At 45.7% G+C, this 20,862-nt stretch overlaps 1 protein-coding gene across 1 annotated transcript in view; it reads right to left on the bottom strand.

Moving 5' to 3' along the window:
- Positions 1 to 20,862, bottom strand: part of AXIN1 (axin 1) — a 173,721-nt gene that overhangs the window by 82,785 nt on the left and 70,074 nt on the right. Inside the window, exon 2 of the mRNA XM_065412047.1 lies at positions 7,750 to 7,890. Within this exon, the coding sequence (XP_065268119.1) occupies positions 7,750 to 7,890 (141 nt within the window). The remainder of the gene's footprint in view (positions 1 to 7,749; positions 7,891 to 20,862) is intronic.

Genomic DNA, 20,862 nt, shown 5'->3' with positions numbered 1-20,862 from the left:
CTGAAGATTAAAAGTCTAGTTGATTTTCAAAATCGCTTGGTCCTATCTAAGTAGAAAGCCAACACCCTTCTAACATCCTGGCTATATAAATAGGATTCCTGCAGAGAGCTATGTAGCTTTGGGGGGGTGGGGGGGGGACAACGAACAACCAGGTAGATGAATGGATTGGTTAAGGTGGAACTCTCACAGAACCTTCAGCACAAATGTAGGGTGTGGACATAATGACACTTTGTCCTTGAAGAATACCGTTAAGGGGGAAATTTGCCATCAAGGCTGCAATCTCCCCGTCCCTACGGGCTGACATGATGGCTACTAATGAGGCTGTCGTCTTAAATAAATGGAGCAGAGGAAAGGTTGCCATAGGTTCAAATGGAGGTCTCATAAGGTAACTAAGTATCAACCTGAGGTACCAGGTTGGGATGGGGTCTCTAATCTGGAGTTCGAGATCCTCTAAACCCTTAAACCTAGAGGATACCAGGAGAGGAAAAATGGAGAATCCTTCTCCTGGAGGATGAAAGGGTGATATTGCAGCCAAATGGATCAAGATCAAACTAACCAATAACCCCATTTTTTTCAGATCAACAAGGAATCCAGGATGTGTGAAAGGGGCACAGATTCTGGCAGTGGCTACAAGAATCTTTTCCATTTTGGCAGGTAAGTAGTACTGGTTGACCTCTTCCTACTATTCAGGAATACATTTTGTACTTCTGTGGAGCAGGAGGATTCTAACCCCTTGAACCATCACGGAACCATGCCCTGAGGCATCCTGGGAGAGGAGAGAAGAAGTCGGGAGTTCGAGCAGTGGTTGGACACACAGGTGAAGCAGGTATGGGTACCAAGCTTTTCTCAGCCAGATTGGCACTCTAAGGATAATTCAGCCCTGACCAGCCTGATTTTGTTCATCACCCTTACTACCAGCAGCACTGGGGAAAACATACAGAACAGACCCTTCTTCCAAGATTGAAGAAAGGCCTCTCCCAAGGAGTGGTGACCCAGACCCGCTCTTGAGCAGAAAAAAGGGCACTTCCTGTTTCTGGAGGTGGCCAAGAGACACCTCCCCACCCCCGGCAGTCCTCATTTTGGAATATGCTGTGGAGGACTTGAGCATCTAGCTTTCATTCGTAGTCCTGTGAGAAGTGTCTGCTGAGGACGTTGGTTGTGGTGTTCTGAATATCTGGAAGCAGACTGTTGCAATTTTGAACTTATGAACTATGAACCAGTTCCCTATTTTCCTGGGTTTGGCACACGGGGAGGGGGATCTTGCTTCTCCCTGCTTGTTGATCTAGAACATACAGGATACGTTGTCCGTCAGGACCCTGATTGATCTGCCCCTGACGAGGGGCTGGAAATGAAGGCAAGCATTCCTGACAGCTCTGAGCTCCAACAGATAGATGTAGGAGCTGCCCTTGAGTAGCAAGTCATTGGGGTACGGGAAGACTAGGATCACTTCTTGTCAGACATAAGCAGCCATTACTGCCAGGACCTTTGAGAACACCCTTGGGGCTGAGGAAAGGCCAAAGGGAAGCAATTGGAACTGGAAATAATCCTGGCCTATAGTGAAGCATAGGAATTTCCTGTGCAATGGGTGTATCATTATATTGGAAATAGGCATCTTGTAGATCAAGGGCTGAAAACCAGTCCCCTTTCTCCAGTGAAGCAATTATGTCTGCTAGAGTCACTATCCTGAACTTCTGAGACTTTACAAACTTTTTTAGAAGTCTTAGATCTAAGATCAGTTTCCACCCTCTGTTCTTTTCTGGCACAAGGAAATACTTGGAGTAAAACCTCATGCCAGTATTAGGAGGAAGGACCGATTCTATTGCTCCTAAAGGAGAGAGTTCACTTCCTGTCTAAGTGAAAGCTTGTGAGAGGGGTCCCTGAATAAGGACAGGGAATGGGGGTAGAAGGGAAGGAGTGATATAAAACTGATAGTATAGCCCGATGTTGTGATCTATATGACCCGCTTGTCTGTAGTGATCCACCTCCAAGCATGTTGGAAATGGGAAAGGTGGTCTCCAAAGGTGGGGAGGTGGGCCAATGGGTGCAGCTGTAAAGCCAGGGGTGTGGGAGGATTTGAACCCTTGACCAACCCATCAAAATTTGCTTCGAAGATGGCTAGATGCTTGTGCTTGTGAAGGGCAGCTGGGTGGCCCTCTTTCTCTGAAATCTATGTATTTCCGGGGAGGGGGAAGGGTGTTCAGAGTGTCTATGGAATCCAGAAAAGTGAGCAGGATGTGATCTCTGGGCAGTCTGTGACCTACTAAACATTTTCTTATTTATAGGTGTAGCTATGCCCAGAATTGTAAAGTAGCCCTAGAATCCTTCAGTGTGTGCAAGAACTCATCCGTGACCTGCAAGAAAAGCTGACAACCATCGAAAGGGAGGTCCCTCAACAATGTTCTGTACTTCAACCAAAAGTTGAAGTCATCATGCCCTGCGCATAACCACCGCCGTGGAAATGGACCTGGCAACAGCATCCACAGCCTTGAAGAGCAGTTCTGGCTTGGCACTCAGAGGTGATGGACTGGAATTGCTCCCTATGCTCCTATAGCAGATGTTCAATAAAGGTCGTAAATCTGTTACCATTCGTAAAATCGTATTTGGCCATGAGCGCCTGATATTGCAGAGTTTCTGATGAAGAGGACTTTCGTCCAAAGAGATCGTCTTTTCTGGTCTTTGTCCAAGGGGTGGACAGCACAGTGCTGTCTACCCCTCCCACTTACCACATCCACATCCTGCAGGGAGTTAGACTAGTGGTTCTCAAACTTTTTTTACTGGTGACCCCTTTCACATCGCAAGCTCTGAGTGCGACCTCCCCTAATAAATTAAAAACACTTTTTTATACATTTAACACCATTATAAATGCTAGAGGCAAATCGGGATTTGGGGTGGAGGTTGACAGCTCGCGACCCCCCATGTAATAACCTCGCGACCCCCTGAGGGGTCCTGACCCCCAGTTTGAGAATCCCTGAGTTAGACTCTCCCAACCAATGGATACACAGAGTGGCCATCGCTCACAGGGACAGCCGCTCGGCAGGAGAGGCAGAGTTTGAAACCTGGGTAGCCAGGCATGCCCTGCCAGGAAAAGTAAGTCTCCCAGAGTGGGGAGAGAGGAGAAAAGTGACTATAATTATACTAACAACTAACTATACTAACTGATCTTAACAACTATAGAAAAATAGAAAGCCGAGGCCTCCTCAAAGGTGGCTACGCTACGGCTCTGTCTCAGGCTGTGGCAGTTGAGAAGGAACAGAGGGTGGTTCACCTCAATATCCCTATATAGCCTTGGTCTCCAACCTGAGAAGGCACAGGGCAGGCCGAATGGACACTGCTAAATGAGAATCTCCTCTCAAAGGCTTGAGAGGCGCACACACACCATGAAGTGGAACACCCATAGGGACACTATTCAAAGAAGAGTGCTCTTTTCTTCTCATCAGATAGTCCATTAGGCTCACCTATAATAAAGTTCACAACTTTCACATCTTCAGCAAGTTCCTCTTTCAGTCACACTGGCAACCTCTTTGCCACAAAAGCTTCCCACTGAGTTGAACGACGAGTCCAAACAGCTTGGGGTGCAATAGGTTGGATTCTAAGCACAAGGCCACAGTATTTTCTTGTCACAGCTCAGGCATCAGCACAGTGCTGCCGATCCAACCCTACTGCAAGATCTGACTGTTGAAAAGCTTCTAAATTCCCCCCCCCCGTAGCACACACCGTCAGGGGAAAGTAAAACAGGCAGACCTCATGCATGGCTCCTTCCCACTCATACTGTAGTAATGTTAAAAGTTGGGCAGAAGATACCACACATCTGTAGTTTCATCAGTTGTATTGAAAGAAATTGTTCTCCTGTACCCTCAAACAGTTGTTCCTATACATCTGCAGCCGTGGTATGAATCCATTGTCTCATCGTATCAGAGGAGAGGGGAACTGCTTTGATGCAACTGGCAACATCAGATCCCAACAGAACATTAATGACACCCCAGACATAAGGTGAAATCAGTACTTCCTCCATGAGGTTCAGCAGTTTTCAGCATTCATAGTGACACCAAGTAAACTGCTCAGAGGACTTTAACGTTTACAGTATTGTTATTTACTAAATGAACGTCCGATTTCGTAAACCCTCTTTTGCTTGAGAATTCCAGGGGTTTCTTTTCTAAGATGGAGGCTTTGCATTACTAATACAAAAAAAGCATAAAAACAATGTTTTGAAAAATGCTTTTACTCTTCTTTATCCATTACCGAGAAGCAAACGAGAGCACAAGCCCAATTTTTTATTTTATTTTACAGATCACCTTTCAGGGAATTAAGTGGTCTGAGGTGAGGGTGAGAGGTAAAGTTCCCTCATGAGGTTAGAAACTGGAAGAGACAAAAAAAGACTTAGAATTTTCTGCAGGGAAGGAGTATAACAGTGTAGTGGATGTGGTTAAACTATCTGAACAAGGACTGGCATAATTTACTAATTTAGAATAATCTCAAAGAGGGTGAGCACAGCAAGATGGCAAAATTAGAAGGGAAGATTATACAGGTTATTTATTTAGGTTAATCAAGACTAAACTATATTGAAGAACTCATAAGAACCTAAAGTGAAGCTAGGTGATGAGGTAATATAATGGCAATTGATATTTAACATAAACAAGTGCATGGTAATACACATTTGGAGAAAAAAATTGAAAGCTCTTTAAAACACTGATGGTTTCCAAGTTCATTTTAACCACTCAGAAAATAGAAGTCTGTGGTTTCGAACAATTTCTTCCAGGGGTTTTACAAGTGAGGAAAACGGGGGATTGGAATGAGCCCTGCAAGTTTTACCTATGAACATGGTGGATTCTCCTTCACCTGGAGACTTTAAATCAACATGGGATGTCTTCTTCTAAAAAATCTGCTCTAGCTCAACCGTGAATGACAGGCTTGATGCAGGAACTGCTGGGTGCAGTTCTCTGGCCTGTGGGATGCACGAAGTCAGACAGAATGATAATAATGTCTGGACTTAAAATCTATACATATAACTCAGGGACACAAGGTACAGTCCTCCCCACAATGGACTGGAAGGTTAACTCATTCTCCTTGCCAAAAATTGACCCTTCAGGCAGTACGTGCATCAGACACCTGCATGTGGAGGCACTTGCTTAGATACAGGTTTCCTTTCAGTCACTGTCATGAGATCCCACAGTTATGATTGGACTGCTCAAGCGGTCAGTCCTGTAAGAATGCACATCTATTTGCTCCCAGTCCCTTAGGCTGTCCATGCAGATTTGTCCACTGAGCCGACGCTAGTGAAGAAATACTCATGTTTCCCAGCCTGGAATTCTCTTTATTCGTGCATTTCTCCTCTCTGTTTTGTGTACTGAAAGATTACACTCAAAACTAGGACCCAAGTTACCTCGCCACTCAGCTTTCATTCAGTCTTAGTCATCTGGAATTAATGTAAAGTTGAACGCTTCCCTCTCCTTGGGCTGACTTGGCCATACTGATATCTGTCTGACATTCCACCCACCAAAGCAGCTTTCGTAAGACATAAAGGTCTCAGTCCTCCAATTCACCACCTTCCACCCATCCTCTGAACAGTGTCAGGCATTTGGTAAGAAGATTATTGCAACAGACACCTTTCAGGGTCCCTCCATTTCATTCGAATGATGGATTGGAATGACAGCTTGCACATGCCCAATGTTCCTTCCCCAGGTCTGTTACTGTACAACCAGTTCTCTTTTGTAACCTACACTCACATGTTGTTTTGCATGGTCTGTAGCTTTATCTATGTATTCTCAGTCATCATGTTTATTCAGATTTTTTCTCTTTAGCAATTCAGGAGACACTTTCCCATTGACAGAATCCCAGAAGCCATTTATGGAAAAGGATACTTCAAAAACTTAAACCAGTATTCTGGCTGCTCTACCCTCTCCTCCCTTTGCACAGTATGCCACATCACAGCTTTTAAAGCCATTGTTTCCTGTTGGAGACTCAGCACATTTTATTAGAACAAGATTTTTTTACTTTCCTTATTAGGAGAGAAGAAAGGTAGAGGTTTTCCTTATTGGGGGTTAGGGACTTCAGAATTCCTTTGTATTACATTCCTCTTCTAGTGCACCAGACAACAAACCCACTCATCTCTAATCCCCCCTCTTCCTTACTCTCTCTTACCCTACTTCACTCAATTTAAAAAGTGTATCTGAAAGTAGAGGATTTATTTGCAATTTGCCACACACTTTTAGCCCTTGTTAACATGCTTTTCTCTAAGGCCTCATCTACACTACACAGTTTTGTTGACAAAAGTCTGAAAAGCTTAGTTTTATCAGTATAAAAAGTAAGGCTCTTGAAATATCCAGTGTGTGAATATCCTCTCCTTTTGCCCCTCCAAACCCACGAACATGATACAGTTCTGCGGTGACCTAGAAGTATCCTCACACCTTCTTTTCAAACTGTCTTAAATGGGCTATCTTGATTATCACTACAAAAGTTTTTTTTCTCCTGCTGACAATAGCTCATCTTAATTAACTAACCTCTTAGAGTTGGTAGGGGAACTCCTACCTTTTCATGTTCTTTGTATGTACAGTATATATATCTCCTCACTATATGTTCCATTCTATGCATCCGATGAAGTGGGCTGTAGCCCACGAAAGCTTATGCTCAAATAAATTTGTTAGTCTCTAAGGTGTCACAAGTACTCCTGTTCTTTTTGTGGATACAGACTAACACGGCTGCGACTCTGAAACATGTAACACAATGTCATTTTCTACTGACACTTTGGTGACTGGAATGAGAACACATGAATAAATATGACCCAGTATCACTCAAATGGCCTGGGTGTGGAGTAAGTATCAGCTATGTATCTACATGAGCACTTCACAATCTTTAATGTATCTATCCCCCCAACCCTCCTGGGGGGGAGGGCAGGGCTATCACCCCCATTTTACAGATGGGGAAACTGAGGCACAGAGCAGCTAAGCGACTTGCCCAGGAGGTCTGTGGTGGAACAGGGACTGGAACCCAGATTTCCCATGTCCCAGGCTAGTACCCTAACCACTTTTGCACGATCCTTCCTCCCTCTCGTGAGCCAAAATGTAAATGAGTGTAATTAAACATGGAAGGTATGATTACAGATAAATGAATTCCCTCCAAGCTTCAGGCAAAAAGCCCAAGAAGTTCCCTGAATTGTACTCCAACAAAGTGATCACTGGGTGACACTCCGGTGCCATTATCTTGGTAATCAGATGTCTAAAAGGATTGTGTTTTCGATAAACCTGGGAACCTTCAGAAGATAAAACAATTGGCAAACAGTGTAGCTGGAAGCCTGTTTGATTCAGTCTATGAGGGGAGCAGCTTACCAGAAGCTAATCTCTGTTTTTACTTCGCAAACCCACCTGCAGTCGCTGGCTGTTAAAACCAGAAACACCTGCTGGTCATTATTTGGTTTAGATTACAAACATTCCCAGTCCATCAGACCAGAATAGTCCATGTCTCACAGGTAACAACAAAGCAATACATCTAAAAAGGAAACCGTAACAGGAATGCATTGGAGCTAGATTGGTCACATGTCTGGTATATCCCATGTCAGCTACTTAACAGTTAGATATTCCTCCCCAGAATGATTCATCCCAACATCTAGGGCACTGACCTCTTTACATAGCCAAAGCCACAGCCTGGAATCTGAGAAATTAAATCTGCAGTCAATTCCAGCGGCCAGGAAATAGATACACAATGTCCCCTTTACTCCATGTCATGCTCAGTCCCCTGCCCAGGTAAGTTACTTACACACTGCTGTCTGTCAGCGACATGGTGTCTGCATCACTAGACATGCTCTGCTGCTCACTGTCATTCGCACTGGTGGCTGGTGCCAGAGCATACCCTGTGTTGACATAGTAAGGGTTAACTGGCTCTCTCCATGGCCCATGCCTGAAAAAAATAAAATACAGTACAATTCAGATGACAATCTTAATTTCTGCTACTCCCGCAGTCTGAACCAGCAAGAATCTGCAGCTATTTTATAGGTTTTCTTCATATTAAATACAATAAAGGATCTTGTAGTAATGGCGGCAGAGATAGCAATGAAAGGTGAGCTGCAAAGAACATAGGTTAATAAGTAGAAACAAAGAACAGGCACAGACATTATGATGGTATAATCAGACGATACTACAACACTTCACTGTACAGCTCTAGGCTAGACTGGATGTAGGGCTACGTATCACAAGAGCTTGACTGTAACCATGCGGCACAGCAGGTAAATGAAAGAAGAGTCATATTTAATGCAATATTGTATATTGCCTCTTTCATCCCCTCTTTCATTGCCCTCTTTCACCAACAACAGGAACTTCTAAGGGCACGTCTTCACTGGCAATGTTAAAGCGCTGTCTTGGCTTGTGTAGTTGCAGCATAGCTCTAAAAAACCCACCTCCCTGAGGGGAATAGCTACCAGAGCTGAAACTTGCAGCGCTCAGGGAGGTGTTTTTTCACCCCCCTGAGCGAGAAAGTTGCAGCACTGTAAAGTGCCAGTGTAGACAAGACCTTAGACTGTGTCCCATCTACAGAGAACAACACTGATGGGCAGCCATTCCCAGGGTAGATGGCAGCAGCCAGCCTACACAGAAATCTTTGGAGGCACACAAGGGCAAAAACCTACTCTAATAATGTGCCACAGAACCTTTAGCATCCTCACTAGATCTCTGGGTCACCCGCACATTGGGTGGAGGAGGTGTAGCATTCCCATCCATACCCCTCTGACTGTCTAGTACATCCCCTTTCCATTTAGTCCCACAGGCCAGTTCCATTGGACCTAGGCATGAACATGGATTTGGCCCTTTCTCCAGTGATGTTCCACACTGTGTGGGTATGTCTACACAACTGCTGGGAGCAGGTCTCGCAGCCTGGGTCAACAGACTTGTGTTAGTGGGGCTCACGCTAGCACACTAAAAATAACTGCGTAGAGTTGCTTTGATATTTGGGCTTGGGCTGGAGCTCAAGCTCTGAAGCCCACTCCCCTTCCTAAACTTCAGAACCTGAACTCCAGCCCGAGCTGGAACGTCCACATGGCTCTTTTGAGCGTGCTAGCATGATTCGCTCCCAGCAGCTGCATAGACATGCCGTGTGTGGTTCTTTCCTTCTATCTGAGAGGAAGAGTTCCATGCAGCTCCCTCCGACAACATTCGCTAATGCTGGAGTCACACTTTGATCTCCACAGACATGCCAGCAGTTTGGAGTCATGGTCACATGTGACTAGCACTGACAGCATGGAGCACTAAGGCAAAAAAGGGAAAGGCAGCTCTGCCCGCCTGGTGAGGGGACAATGGGCACTAGGCAACTAACACTTCAGTACCAACAGTGTGCATTAAAATCATCTGTGTTGCACCTCTGCTCAGTTCATTAGCATGACAAGACAGGTGCTGCCAACGTCTCACAGACATACTGAAGTCTGTCAGGTGTAGATGTAACAGACCAGGCCTCTGCCCAAGATTGGGCTTCACAGGGCGTTTGTCATTAACCATAGGCTCCTACATACATATTTAGGCACCCAAACAAGTGCCCTTATTTTCAAAAGTGTAGCCCAATGAGCCAGACTGCAGCTCGTGAGCTGCGAGTATCTCTTTAATGAGTCTGCTGTGGCTCCTTGCAGCACATGATATTAAATCCCCGTATCATTTAATTAACAACCAAAGTTATTAACCAATCAGGATGCTTTTACTATGTTATTAACCAATTATGTTACCAACTTGCACTGTTATTAACTTCTTTGCTGTGCGAAGGAATATGAAAATATATATAAAAACTCAGTATTTCCTGTCATGCTGTTTAAGTATGAATAGCACTATAGTAAATGAAACAATGAATTCACACTACCATGGCTCTTTCAGGTAATATTGGTTGCTAATTTGGCTCCTGAACCACTGAGGTCTGAGTATCACTGGTGTAGCCAAAACTGGAAAATCTGAACTGCACCTACAGAGGTCGCACATGCATAGCTTGTGTCGGTCGAGCCCACTGTACTCTCCAGGGGCTCCTTGCATCACCATCCCTCCAATTTCCTGTAGGCCACCCTTCCATTCCCCTCTATTGCAGGGACTCCCTGCAACTCCCCCTAATCTTGCCCCTGCCAGGGGTTGTGTGTGCCTCCCATACAGGTGGTCCCCCCCAAAATCCATGACTATATGATTGTGTGCCTGGTTCTACACACAAAATAGCACCAAGAAACACGAAGTACTGTATCGAGAGGGATTTCATACAGTTTTCTTCTCCTATGACATATGTTTTGTTTCAGCATCCCAGTTTACTAAACTCTCTTGAGTTTTCTACAGAGTAGGGTATAACTAGTATAACCTGTATTTTCTCTTTTACTGCTGACATATATGCTGAAAGCAATGGTATTTGGCAGATAAACTGTGCACTGGTCTATCACATACATCTAAACATGGCATCTCAGATTGTTTATACATCTCAGAACTAGAAAGCTTCCATTTCAAGTGGTAATGTATTGTTTAAAAAAGACCATTCTATTTACAGGCAACCAAAACAGAGTGATGGCGCTGCATGAATTCTAGGACTATTCTGGAATTAGTAACAAACTGTCATGCAAATTTAGCAGCCAAGACACAAGATCTACTTATCTACAAAAACAATGAGGAGTCCGGTGGCACCTTAAAGACTAACAGATTTATTTGGGCATAAGTTTTCATGGGTAAAACCCCCACTTCTTCAGATGCACAGAGTGAAAATTGCAGATACAGGCATAAATATACTGGCACATGAAGAGAAGGGAGTTACCTTACAAGTAGAGAACCAGTGTTGACAAGGCCAATTCAGTCAGGGTGGATGTGGTCCACTCCCAATAATTGATGAGGAGGTATCAACACCAAGAGGGGGGGAAATTGTTTTTGTAGTGAGCCAGCCACTCCCAGTCCCTATTCAAGCCCAAATTAATGGTGTTAAGTTTGCAAATGAATTGTAGCTCTGCAGTTTCTCTTTGAAGTCTGTTTTAGAAGTGGTTTTTTTTGTTGAAGGATGGCTACTTTTAAATCTGTTATTGAACGTCCAGGGAGATTGAAATGTTCTCCTACTGGCTTTTGTATGTTATCATTCCTGATGTCTGATGTGTGTCCATTTATTCTTTTACGTAGAGACTGTCCGGTTTGGCCAATGTACGTGGCAGAGGGGCATTGCTGGCACATGATGGCATATATCACATTAGTAGATGTGCAAGTGAATGAGCCCCTGATGGTGTGGCTGATGTGGTTGGGTCCTCTGATGGTGTTGCTAGAGTAGATATGGGGACAGAGTAGGCAACAGGGTTTGTTACAGGAATTGGTTCCTGGGTTAGTGTTTCAGTGGTGTGGTCTGTAGTTGCTGGTGAGCATTTGCTTCAGGTTGGGGGGCTGTCTGTAAGCGAGGACTGGCCTGCCTCCCAAGGCCTGTGAGAGTGAGGGATCGTTTTCCAGGATAGGTTGTAGATCATTGATGATGTGCTGGAGAGGTTTTAGCTGGGGGATGTACGTGATAGCCAGTGGTGTTCTGTTATTTTCCTTGTGGGCCTGTCAATGCATCTGAATAAGTGGGTTTTTTACCCACGAGGTTCCACCGGACTCCTTGTTGTTTTTGTGGATACAGACTAACACGGCTACCCCTCCCTCTGATACTTGTCCTGTAGTAGGTGAATTCTGGGTACCCGTCTCGCTCTGTCAATCTGTTTCCTCACTTCCCCAGGTGAGTATCGTAGTTTTAAGAATTCTTGATAAAGATCAATTTATCTGTTACTATGATAACAAAAAACTAATATTTCCCTCATCTGTCAAAAAACAGCCCTTCTCAAGCAAGTAGGCTGTGCAGAATTTTTAAGGCTGGTATAGAGTATCCAAAGTTTTTCAGTTCTCAGTAAGCTATTTTATGTAGAGAGAGTCCTGTGAGTCCTCTCCAGGATCTGGGGCAGTCTGGCAATCCACAGGTATGAGTACTCTCACGCTAAGCCCTACCTTGAGATGGCAAGCCAGCTTGTTCTTTTCCTAGCAAGCAAACTTTCCGGTTGTCAGTTTAAATGTGCGCTGGCAGAACCTTAGTTCTATATTCCATTAGGTCTCAGAACAGGTTTCTAGGGCAAGGAAATAATTTGAACAAGTTTGTCCTAAACAGCAAGGCATAGCAAGTCACAATGTCACAACTCACATTTTCCATTTTTGCCCCCTGAATAATGGTCAGTTTTGAATAGTAAAGAAACACCACGAAGTATAATCCTCCTGTCAAGTTTGATATGACAGTTGGCACTATGGAGGCAGATATAACTTCTTACATCGGGGTGAGAATGATGGATAGGTCAGGCCTTCCCCGCCGGCAAAGAGATGGATGCTTTTTTGGGTAACCCAATTAAAATGTACCACCACCTTCTAGTGGACTGTTTGCCAGCTACTCTCCTGGCCACCACTAGATTTTTCCAGCAATACATTTAAATATAGCGCAGCAATTTATAATGCATTTAAGGACTACTACAGACAGTATGTCTTATAAAAGACAATTTGACTAATCAATTCCTCTTTCACATCAGCTGATCATGTAAAATGGGCCGAAGAGAAGGAAAAGAAAAAACCTCCCAGATTAATCCTACTGATAATGCAATATTTGCCACATACTAGTCTGCAAGAGAGAAACAAAGCCCTTAAGTTATTTTTATATTTAAAATGCTCAATTTTGTCCATTCCTTGCAACTGGCAGGGGCTGAATTTGTTGTAGGAACCCCACGCTCCCCATACAGGCTCACACAATTCCTCTATAGGGGAAGGATCGCAGCTATCCTGCTGTTCCTGCACAGAGGACGTCCTCGGGAAAAGCAACTCAGCAAAATTCTGCAGTTTCATCATGACACACTCTGATATGGCTGGGTAGGCATCGTGCGGAAGTAACACAGGAATAATTCTCTGCCACCACTACTTGGGGAAGAGTAGTGGGAAAGAGAGAAGTTCTCTCTCTTTCCTTCAGCTCCCATTCTCCCCGCGACCCCAGAAACAGCAGAGGTTCAGCTTGAGATATCACTCCTGCAGTGACTTAGAGGCATCATTTCATCCCATGGCTGCTGCTAGGAGAGCATTACCTGCAGGAGCAAGAGCACAAGCAGGTTTCTGCGTGGAGGAGAAGGTTTAAGGAGGCAGAAAAGAGAATAAAAACTTTTAAGGAGAGAGGACGCAAAAAGCAGGAGGAGCAGGAGACTGGCAGAAGAGGGTTGCTGGACCAATAACAACACTTAACATTAACGTGGGCTTTCCATCCAGCACACTAGCAGTATTGCAGGAATTTGGGATCCAGTTCAATGTACCACCCGCAGAGCCAATAAGGACAGGGAGTGCCACTCAGTCTCTCTCCATGCTCCTAGCAACCCCTCTAGCTGAGCAAGGAAGCCATGGCTGCAGGCTGCAGAAGGGACAGTTCCAGTCTGCCATGGAGAGATACATCAATCACTGCATTCATTCATTCGCTTGATACAAACTCTCAGCTCCCTCTCTTAGTGACAGAGTTGATGTGAAAGTCAAAAGAAAAAAAACTCCTAACACTTCTCTCATGGCCCATGGAGCCCCATTATTTGAAAGTAGACGTGTCCGTGTGCTGGGCAAGGAGAGAACCAGCACCACTCTCCCTTCCTCCTCTTCCAGTAGAGCACCCAAAGAAAAGTAAAATTAAAGAACTGCTTGGTGTTGATATAGAAAGACATAAGGCAGTCCCCACCTCTGCAGCACTGCAGAACACTGTTAAGAGGAATTCTTTGGGTATCCATTTGAGATGGCGGAAGGAATTCCAAAAGGATAACACCAAACAGATGGGTGCCTTTGATTCCTCTCAGTTCCAGAGGACTGAAGAAGATAAGCACTCTCCTATTAAAATGTACATGGCTGTGAACTTTCCATTGAGAATACAGGAAAGGGGTTAGTCCCAACTGTTATGTTTAGTTAAAATTATGCACTTAAGCATGTATACAGGAGGGATTACTTACAGCTTAGCTCTGGCCTCTAATACTCAAATGTGAATGTAAACTCTGGGTAAGCATAAGTAAAGAGTATAGGATTTCAAAGCAATCATAACAGGTGACGTTACTTTTGAGGAATCCATCTGCACTCCATCCTTCTCTAAATGTTCTCCTTCTCCTGTTCTTCAGCTGGACCGTATCACTGGTTGAACGGTTCACGCTGTGCCTCTGAAGAACACTTGCAACAGATACTAATAAAAAAAACAAAAAATCATGCAGTCTAACAATGAGGAACTGATCCTCTTCTCAGTCAAGGAGATACAGCTACCTAAGGAATACAAACTCACTTACGCTGGTTTTAAATTTCTGTTAAAGACACCTATGCACCACATGCAAACTCTGACAGGAGAGTGAAGGAAGAGGATAAACAAACAAAAAGTTCCTCTTGATTTCTGAAATTACATTTTTATATCCACAGCACAAGGAAAACACCGCAAGAATTTCACAAGGACATACCAAACACTTAAACCTCAATCTCTCCACTGTTCAATTTCAAAAACAGTCACATACAGAACAATTAAAACAAGATTAAAGATCCAATGAACCAAACATTGCAAAGCAGGGCAGAGAAAACCATCCTTAAACCAAGCTGTGATGACATGGCAAGAATGAAGGTGGGAGGACTCAGCAATGGGGATGCTTCTGGCCCATATGCTCTAGGCCAGGGGTGGGCAATCTATGGCTCGTGGGCCGGATCCAGCCCATCAGGGCTTTAGATCTGGCCCACAGGATTGCCACCCCCGTCACGCCGCGGGTCCTGCACTGCTCCCTGAAGTGGCTGGCACCACATCCCTGCAGCCCCTGAGGGTGGAGGGGGCAGAGGGCTCCACGCGCTGCCCTCGCCTGCAGGCACCGCCCCCCGCAGCTCTCATTGGCCAGGAATGGGGAACCGCAGCCAATGGGAGCTTCAGGGGAGGTACCCGCAGGCGAGGGCAGCGCACGGAGCCCTCTGCTCCCCTCTCCTGCTGGGGCTGCAGGGACGTGGTGCTGGCCGCTTCCAGGAGAGGTGCAGCGCAAGGCCAGGGCAGGCAGGGAGCCCGCCTTAGCCCCGCTGCGCGCAGCTGCCACCCCAGAGCTGCTCACGGTAAGTGGTGCTGGACTGGAGCCCGCACCCCGCATGCCTGCCGTACCCTGCATCCCTCCTGCACCCGAACCCCCTAACCTGAGCCCCCTCCCACACTCCTCCCTGCACCCCAACCCCTTGCCCTGAGCCCCCTCCTGCACACCGCACCCCCTTCCACACTCCGCACTCCCTCCTGCACCCCAACCTCCTGCCCAAGCCCTACATTCATAAGCCTGCATGCAATTTCCCCACCCAGATGTGGCTCTAGGGCCAAAAAGTTTGCCCACCCCTCCCCTAGGCACACACTTGAGACGTAGAAGGCAGTCAGTTTTGGCCAAGTGTCTCTGCTTTGGGAGATTGCTGGAGTGGCTATTGTGACACCTGGATCAAGTCTCTCCCCTCCTCAACTGTTGACGTTCACAGAATATTTGCATGTGACAAAGATATCTTGGGAAATCAGTAAGCATCTCCCTAGGGCAGCACTCACCCTCACTTTGATTAAATGCATATTCTACTTCTAAATATTAAACTGAACTAGACAGAAAATTTATTTCTTTGGATTAAGATGATCACAAGAGAGACCTCTCATACTCTAGGCAACCAATGCAGGACCTTGATATTATCAAATGCATTTGCTTATATGACAGTATTATTCACAGAGAAGAAAAATATTTGTGTGTTCCTGTAGCCATTCTCCACTCTCCAAATATCACTTATTTTCCACTCCTAGAATAGAGACAAGAATAGTGCAAACTAAGTGTACAATGCTCTCACAACTTCAGTTTTGCTAAACTTTGTAGCTTAAATGTGAGTGGCTAAGCCCTGGTCTACACTACATGGTCAGGTCGATGCAAGGCAGCTTACATTGACCTAGCTGTGGATGTGTCTTCACTTAAATTTGGCTCCTGGAGACGTAAGTGCCCCACTACGCTGACTTAATAACGCTACCTCCCCAAGCAGCATTGAGTCATGGTCGGCATAGTTAGGTCGATGCAGCGATAGTGTAGACACTGCATTACTTACGCTGACTGTTACTGGCCTCCAGGAGCTGTCCCACACTGACCACTCTGGTCACTGTTGAGAACTCCGTTGCCCAGCGGTCAGGTAGACAGGAAGCTGCCCCTCCCCTTTAAAGCCTGCAAATTTTTGAAATTCCTTTTCCTGATTGGCCGGCTTGGTGAGTGCACCTAGCAGCTCTCCATTATTGAATGTAACTGCTCAGCTGACCATGCCGGCTACACGCTGCAGACATGCTCCTGCGTGGAGTACACGGGAAGTGGTGGATCTCCTGGGTCTGTAGAGTGAAGAGGCTGCGCAGGCACAGGTCCGATCCAGCCGTAGAAATGTAGACACCTATGAACAGATTGCTCAGGGGATGCAGGAGAAGGACTATGACAGGGATCTGCAGCAGTGCCATGTGAAAGCTGCGGCAGGTGAAGCAGTAGGCCAAGGAGACCAACGATCGATACGGTGCTGAGCCACAGATCTGCTGCTTTTACAAAGAGCTCCACGCCCATCCTCAGTGAAGACTGCCCCCTGCCCCCCCAAGAGCTCTGTGGATATTTCCAAGTCACAGGCCTCTGTTGTGAACAGCGAGGAGGAGGAGTATGGGGGGCAGGCGACCAGGGGATCCAGCTGCACAGCAAACCAGGACGTGTTTTTGACTCCACTGCAGTCCAGGCAGTCCCCACAGTCCAGCATGGGTGAGCCTGGTGCAGGGGAAGGAACCTCTGTTAAGTGTTTTCTTTGAAATTACAGGGCTGGAACCCCCAAAGTAGCAGGACACATCTGCTGATTTACTCTGTTTTACTTGTGCTTGAGGAGGCAGTGGAACAACCAAGAGAGGCAGAGTTGCTGTCTGCTTTTCATTCCCCGTTAGAGCGAGGCAGAGGGGGCTACGTGGAGCAATTTGTTTATGTGCACTGGGATGTCCCGTGAATCCTCCGTAGAGATCTCGATGACACTTTCATGGAGGTACTCAGCAATCCTCTGCCAAAGGTTTCTGGGGAGGGCTGCCTGATTTCTTCTGCCTCAGAAGGACACTTCCCCATGCCACTCAGCGATTTCTTCAGCAGGCACCACTGCAGTATGCAGACTAGAAGCATACGGGACCAGGCAGCATCGGGATGCCAGCAGCAGCTGTGCTCTCTCTGCCTCTGTTACCCTCAGGGGTGAGATATCAGCTAAAATCACCACTGTTCTGGACACTGCCAGTACTCAGTGCCATTGGCCTATACTACTAGAATCATGCCAGCAAGCTAGTCCCCCTTCATTCCCCAACCCTCCTCGAGGGTCATACCACAGCTGGTATGTGACTGGCGCGTGCTCTATCAATGCCAAGCAGAAGTGAGACTGTAGTACTTACAAGTTTTGGGGAGCAAGGGGAGTGAGTTCAGTATCTTAAGTTTTGATTTCTGTTGTGAATACACTGACAGTGGTACCTGTGTGTGATGTATCTGCAGCTGCTGCCATTGTGGCCTTCAGGGCCTCCCCCGCCACACCCACAGAACGCCTCAGCCAGATGAGGAGGAGAAAGAAGAGGACTCGGGAGGACATGTTCCAGGAGATCCTGCAAGCCTGTGCTGCATCAGAGAATGAGCCCAGGGCCTGGAGGATCCCCCCTACACACAGCATGGAGGAGGATAGCGCGGAGAGGAGAAAAGCGCAGGAAAAGGAGAGGGATGTGCAGCAGCAGCAGGAAATGCTTGCGCTTCTCAGAGAGCAAAGAGAGATGCTGCAGACTCTGGCAGACCTGCAGGTTCAACAATCCCAGCCTGGTCTTCCTCTGCAGCCCATAGAGAACTCAGTATTGGAACCTCCCTACACCCCCTCAACATTCCACATGGCCTCAGCGGTCGGTGCACCTCCCTAACCGCTCCACCCAGGGGGGACATTAAAGACAATCACAGCTTCTCAGCATACAATGACCCATGAAAGCCACGGTGGGCGTACGTGTACCTGAAATGGAATGTTCTTTCTCCTTAATAAATTAAGGGAACAGAACATAGGAAGTTTTCATTTTTTTTTTTTTAATTGCCTGGTTCATGTTACAGAATAAGATTCTATTTTTTGGAATAAAATTCACCTTTATTAGTTGACAACATATGCTGTCTGGTGCTGAGCTGGTCTGACACCCACCAATTACCTGCCATTTCACTTTTTCACAGAACCCATAACACCATTCACGGACAATATTTATAGGTGCAATGACAATGTTATATTCCTGCATACAGTGCGAACACAACAAGATTTAGCTAATGTAACGCCAATATTTAAAAAGGGCTCTAGGGGTGATCCCGGCAATTACAGACCGGTAAGTCTAACGTCGGTACCGGGCAAATTAGTTGAAACAATAGTAAAGAACAAAATTGTCAGACACATAGAAAAACATAAACTCTTGAGCAATAGTCAACATGGTTTCTGTAAAGGGAAATCGTGTCTTACTAATCTATTAGAGTTCTTTGAAGGGGTCAACAAACATGTGGACAAGGGGGATCCGGTGGACATAGTGTACTTAGATTTCCAGAAAGCCTTTGACAAGGTCCCTCACCAAAGGCTCTTACGTAAATTAAGCTGTCATGGGATAAAAGGGAAGGTCCTTTCATGGATTGAGAACTGGTTAAAGGACAGGGAACAAAGGGTAGGAATTAATGGTAAATTCTCAGAATGGAGAGGGGTAACTAGTGGTGTTCCCCAAGGGTCAGTCCTAGGACCTATCCTATTCAATTTATTCATAAATGATCTGGAGAAAGGGGTAAACAGTGAGGTGGCAAAGTTTGCAGATGATACTAAACTACTCAAGATAGTTAAGACCAAAGCAGATTGTGAAGAACTTCAAAAAGATCTCACAAAACTAAGTGATTGGGCAACAAAATGGCAAATGAAATTTAATGTGGATAAATGTAAAGTAATGCACATTGGAAAAAATAACCCCAACTATACATACAACATGATGGGGGCTAATTTAGCTACAACGAGTCAGGAAAAAGATCTTGGCGTCATCGTGGATAGTTCTCTAAAGATGTCCACGCAGTGTGCAGAGGCGGTCAAAAAAGCAAACAGGATGTTAGGAATCATTAAAAAGGGGATAGAGAATAAGACTGAGAATATATTATTGCCCTTATATAAATCCATGGTTCGCCCACATCTCGAATACTGTGTACAGATGTGGTCTCCTCACCTCAAAAAAGATATTCTAGCACTAGAAAAGGTTCAGAAAAGAGCAACTAAAATGATTAAGGGTTTAGAGAGGGTCCCATATGAGGAAAGATTAAAGAGGCTAGGACTCTTCAGTTTGGAAAAGAGAAGACTAAGGGGGGACATGATAGAGGTATATAAAATCATGAGTGATGTTGAGAAAGTGGATAAGGAAAAGTTATTTACTTATTCCCATAATACAAGAACTAGGGGTCACCAAAAGAAATTAATAGGCAGCAGGTTTAAAACAAATAAAAGGAAGTTCTTCTTCACGCAGCGCACAGTCAACTTGTGGAACTCCTTACCTGAGGAGGTTGTGAAGGCTAGGACTATAACAATGTTTAAAAGGGGACTGGATAAATTCATGGTGGCTAAGTCCATAAATGGCTATTAGCCAGGATGGGTAAGAATGGTGTCCCTAGCCTCTGTTCGTCAGAGGATGGAGATGGATGGCAGGAGAGAGATCACTTGATCATTGCCTGTTAGGTTCACTCCCTCTGGGGCACCTGGCATTGGCCACTGTCGGTAGACAGATACTGGGCTAGATGGACCTTTGGTCTGACCCAGTACGGCCTTTCTTATGTTCTTATGTTCTTATGTTCTTAAGATTTATACCAGGTTGCAAAAGAGCAAGGCCAGGTAGAGCACACTACACCACCACACACTACTCTGACTTGCTATTTAAAGGGTCTTTCAAAGACTCCCTGAGCCATATAGCTGTGTGTTGAGCTCTTCTTACATCCCTGATATCTAGCTGTTCAAATTTAGCAGACAGTCACTCCACCTCCACCCTGGCAGAAACTTCTCCCCCTTTGTGTCACAGATATTATACAGGACACAGCAGGCAGCTATAACCATTGGGATATTTTTCTCACCGAGGTCCAATCTTGTAAACAAACAGTGCCAGAAACTCTTCAAATGACCAACGGCACATTCATCTGGTGAGCCTGTAGTTGAAGCGAACCTTGGTGCTGTTGAGATGGCCTGTGTACGACTTCATGAGCCACAGGAGTAAGGGGTAGGCTGGGTCTCCCAGGATCACTATTAGCATTTCAATATCACCAATGGTAATCCATTGGTTAGGAAAGAAACTCCCTGCTTGCAGCTTTCTGAACAGTCCTGTGTTCTTAAAGATGTGTGCATCGTGCACCTTCCCTGATCAGCCCACACTGATGTCAGTAAAACGTCCCTGGTGATCCACCACAGAAACATAGCCCTTCCTGTTGATGTATTCTGTGGCAAGGTGTGCTGGTGCTAAAATAGGGATACGCGTATCATCTATCACTCCACCGCTGTTCAGGAACTCCACTGCTGCAAATCCATCCACCCTGTCCTGCACTAGGAGGCGATTAATGGCCCTGCCCCTGCGGTGAATTTCCCAACTCCAAATTGATTCCTGACTGACCGGTAGCTATCTGGAGTTGCAAGTTTCCGCAGTGCAATTGCCACTCACTTCTCCACTGTCAGTGTGGATCTTATTTTGGTGTCTCTGTACTGGAGGACTGGAGTGAGTTTGGCACTACAGATCCAGGAACATGGCCTTGGGCATCCAAAAGTTCTGCAGCCACTGCTCATCATCCCAAACCTGCATGACAACACGATCCCACCAGTCAGT

The sequence above is a fragment of the Emys orbicularis genome, chromosome 10, assembly GCF_028017835.1.
Source record: "Emys orbicularis isolate rEmyOrb1 chromosome 10, rEmyOrb1.hap1, whole genome shotgun sequence".
Lineage (NCBI taxonomy): Eukaryota > Metazoa > Chordata > Testudines > Emydidae > Emys > Emys orbicularis.
This window is presented reverse-complemented; position numbering and strand designations above follow the sequence as displayed.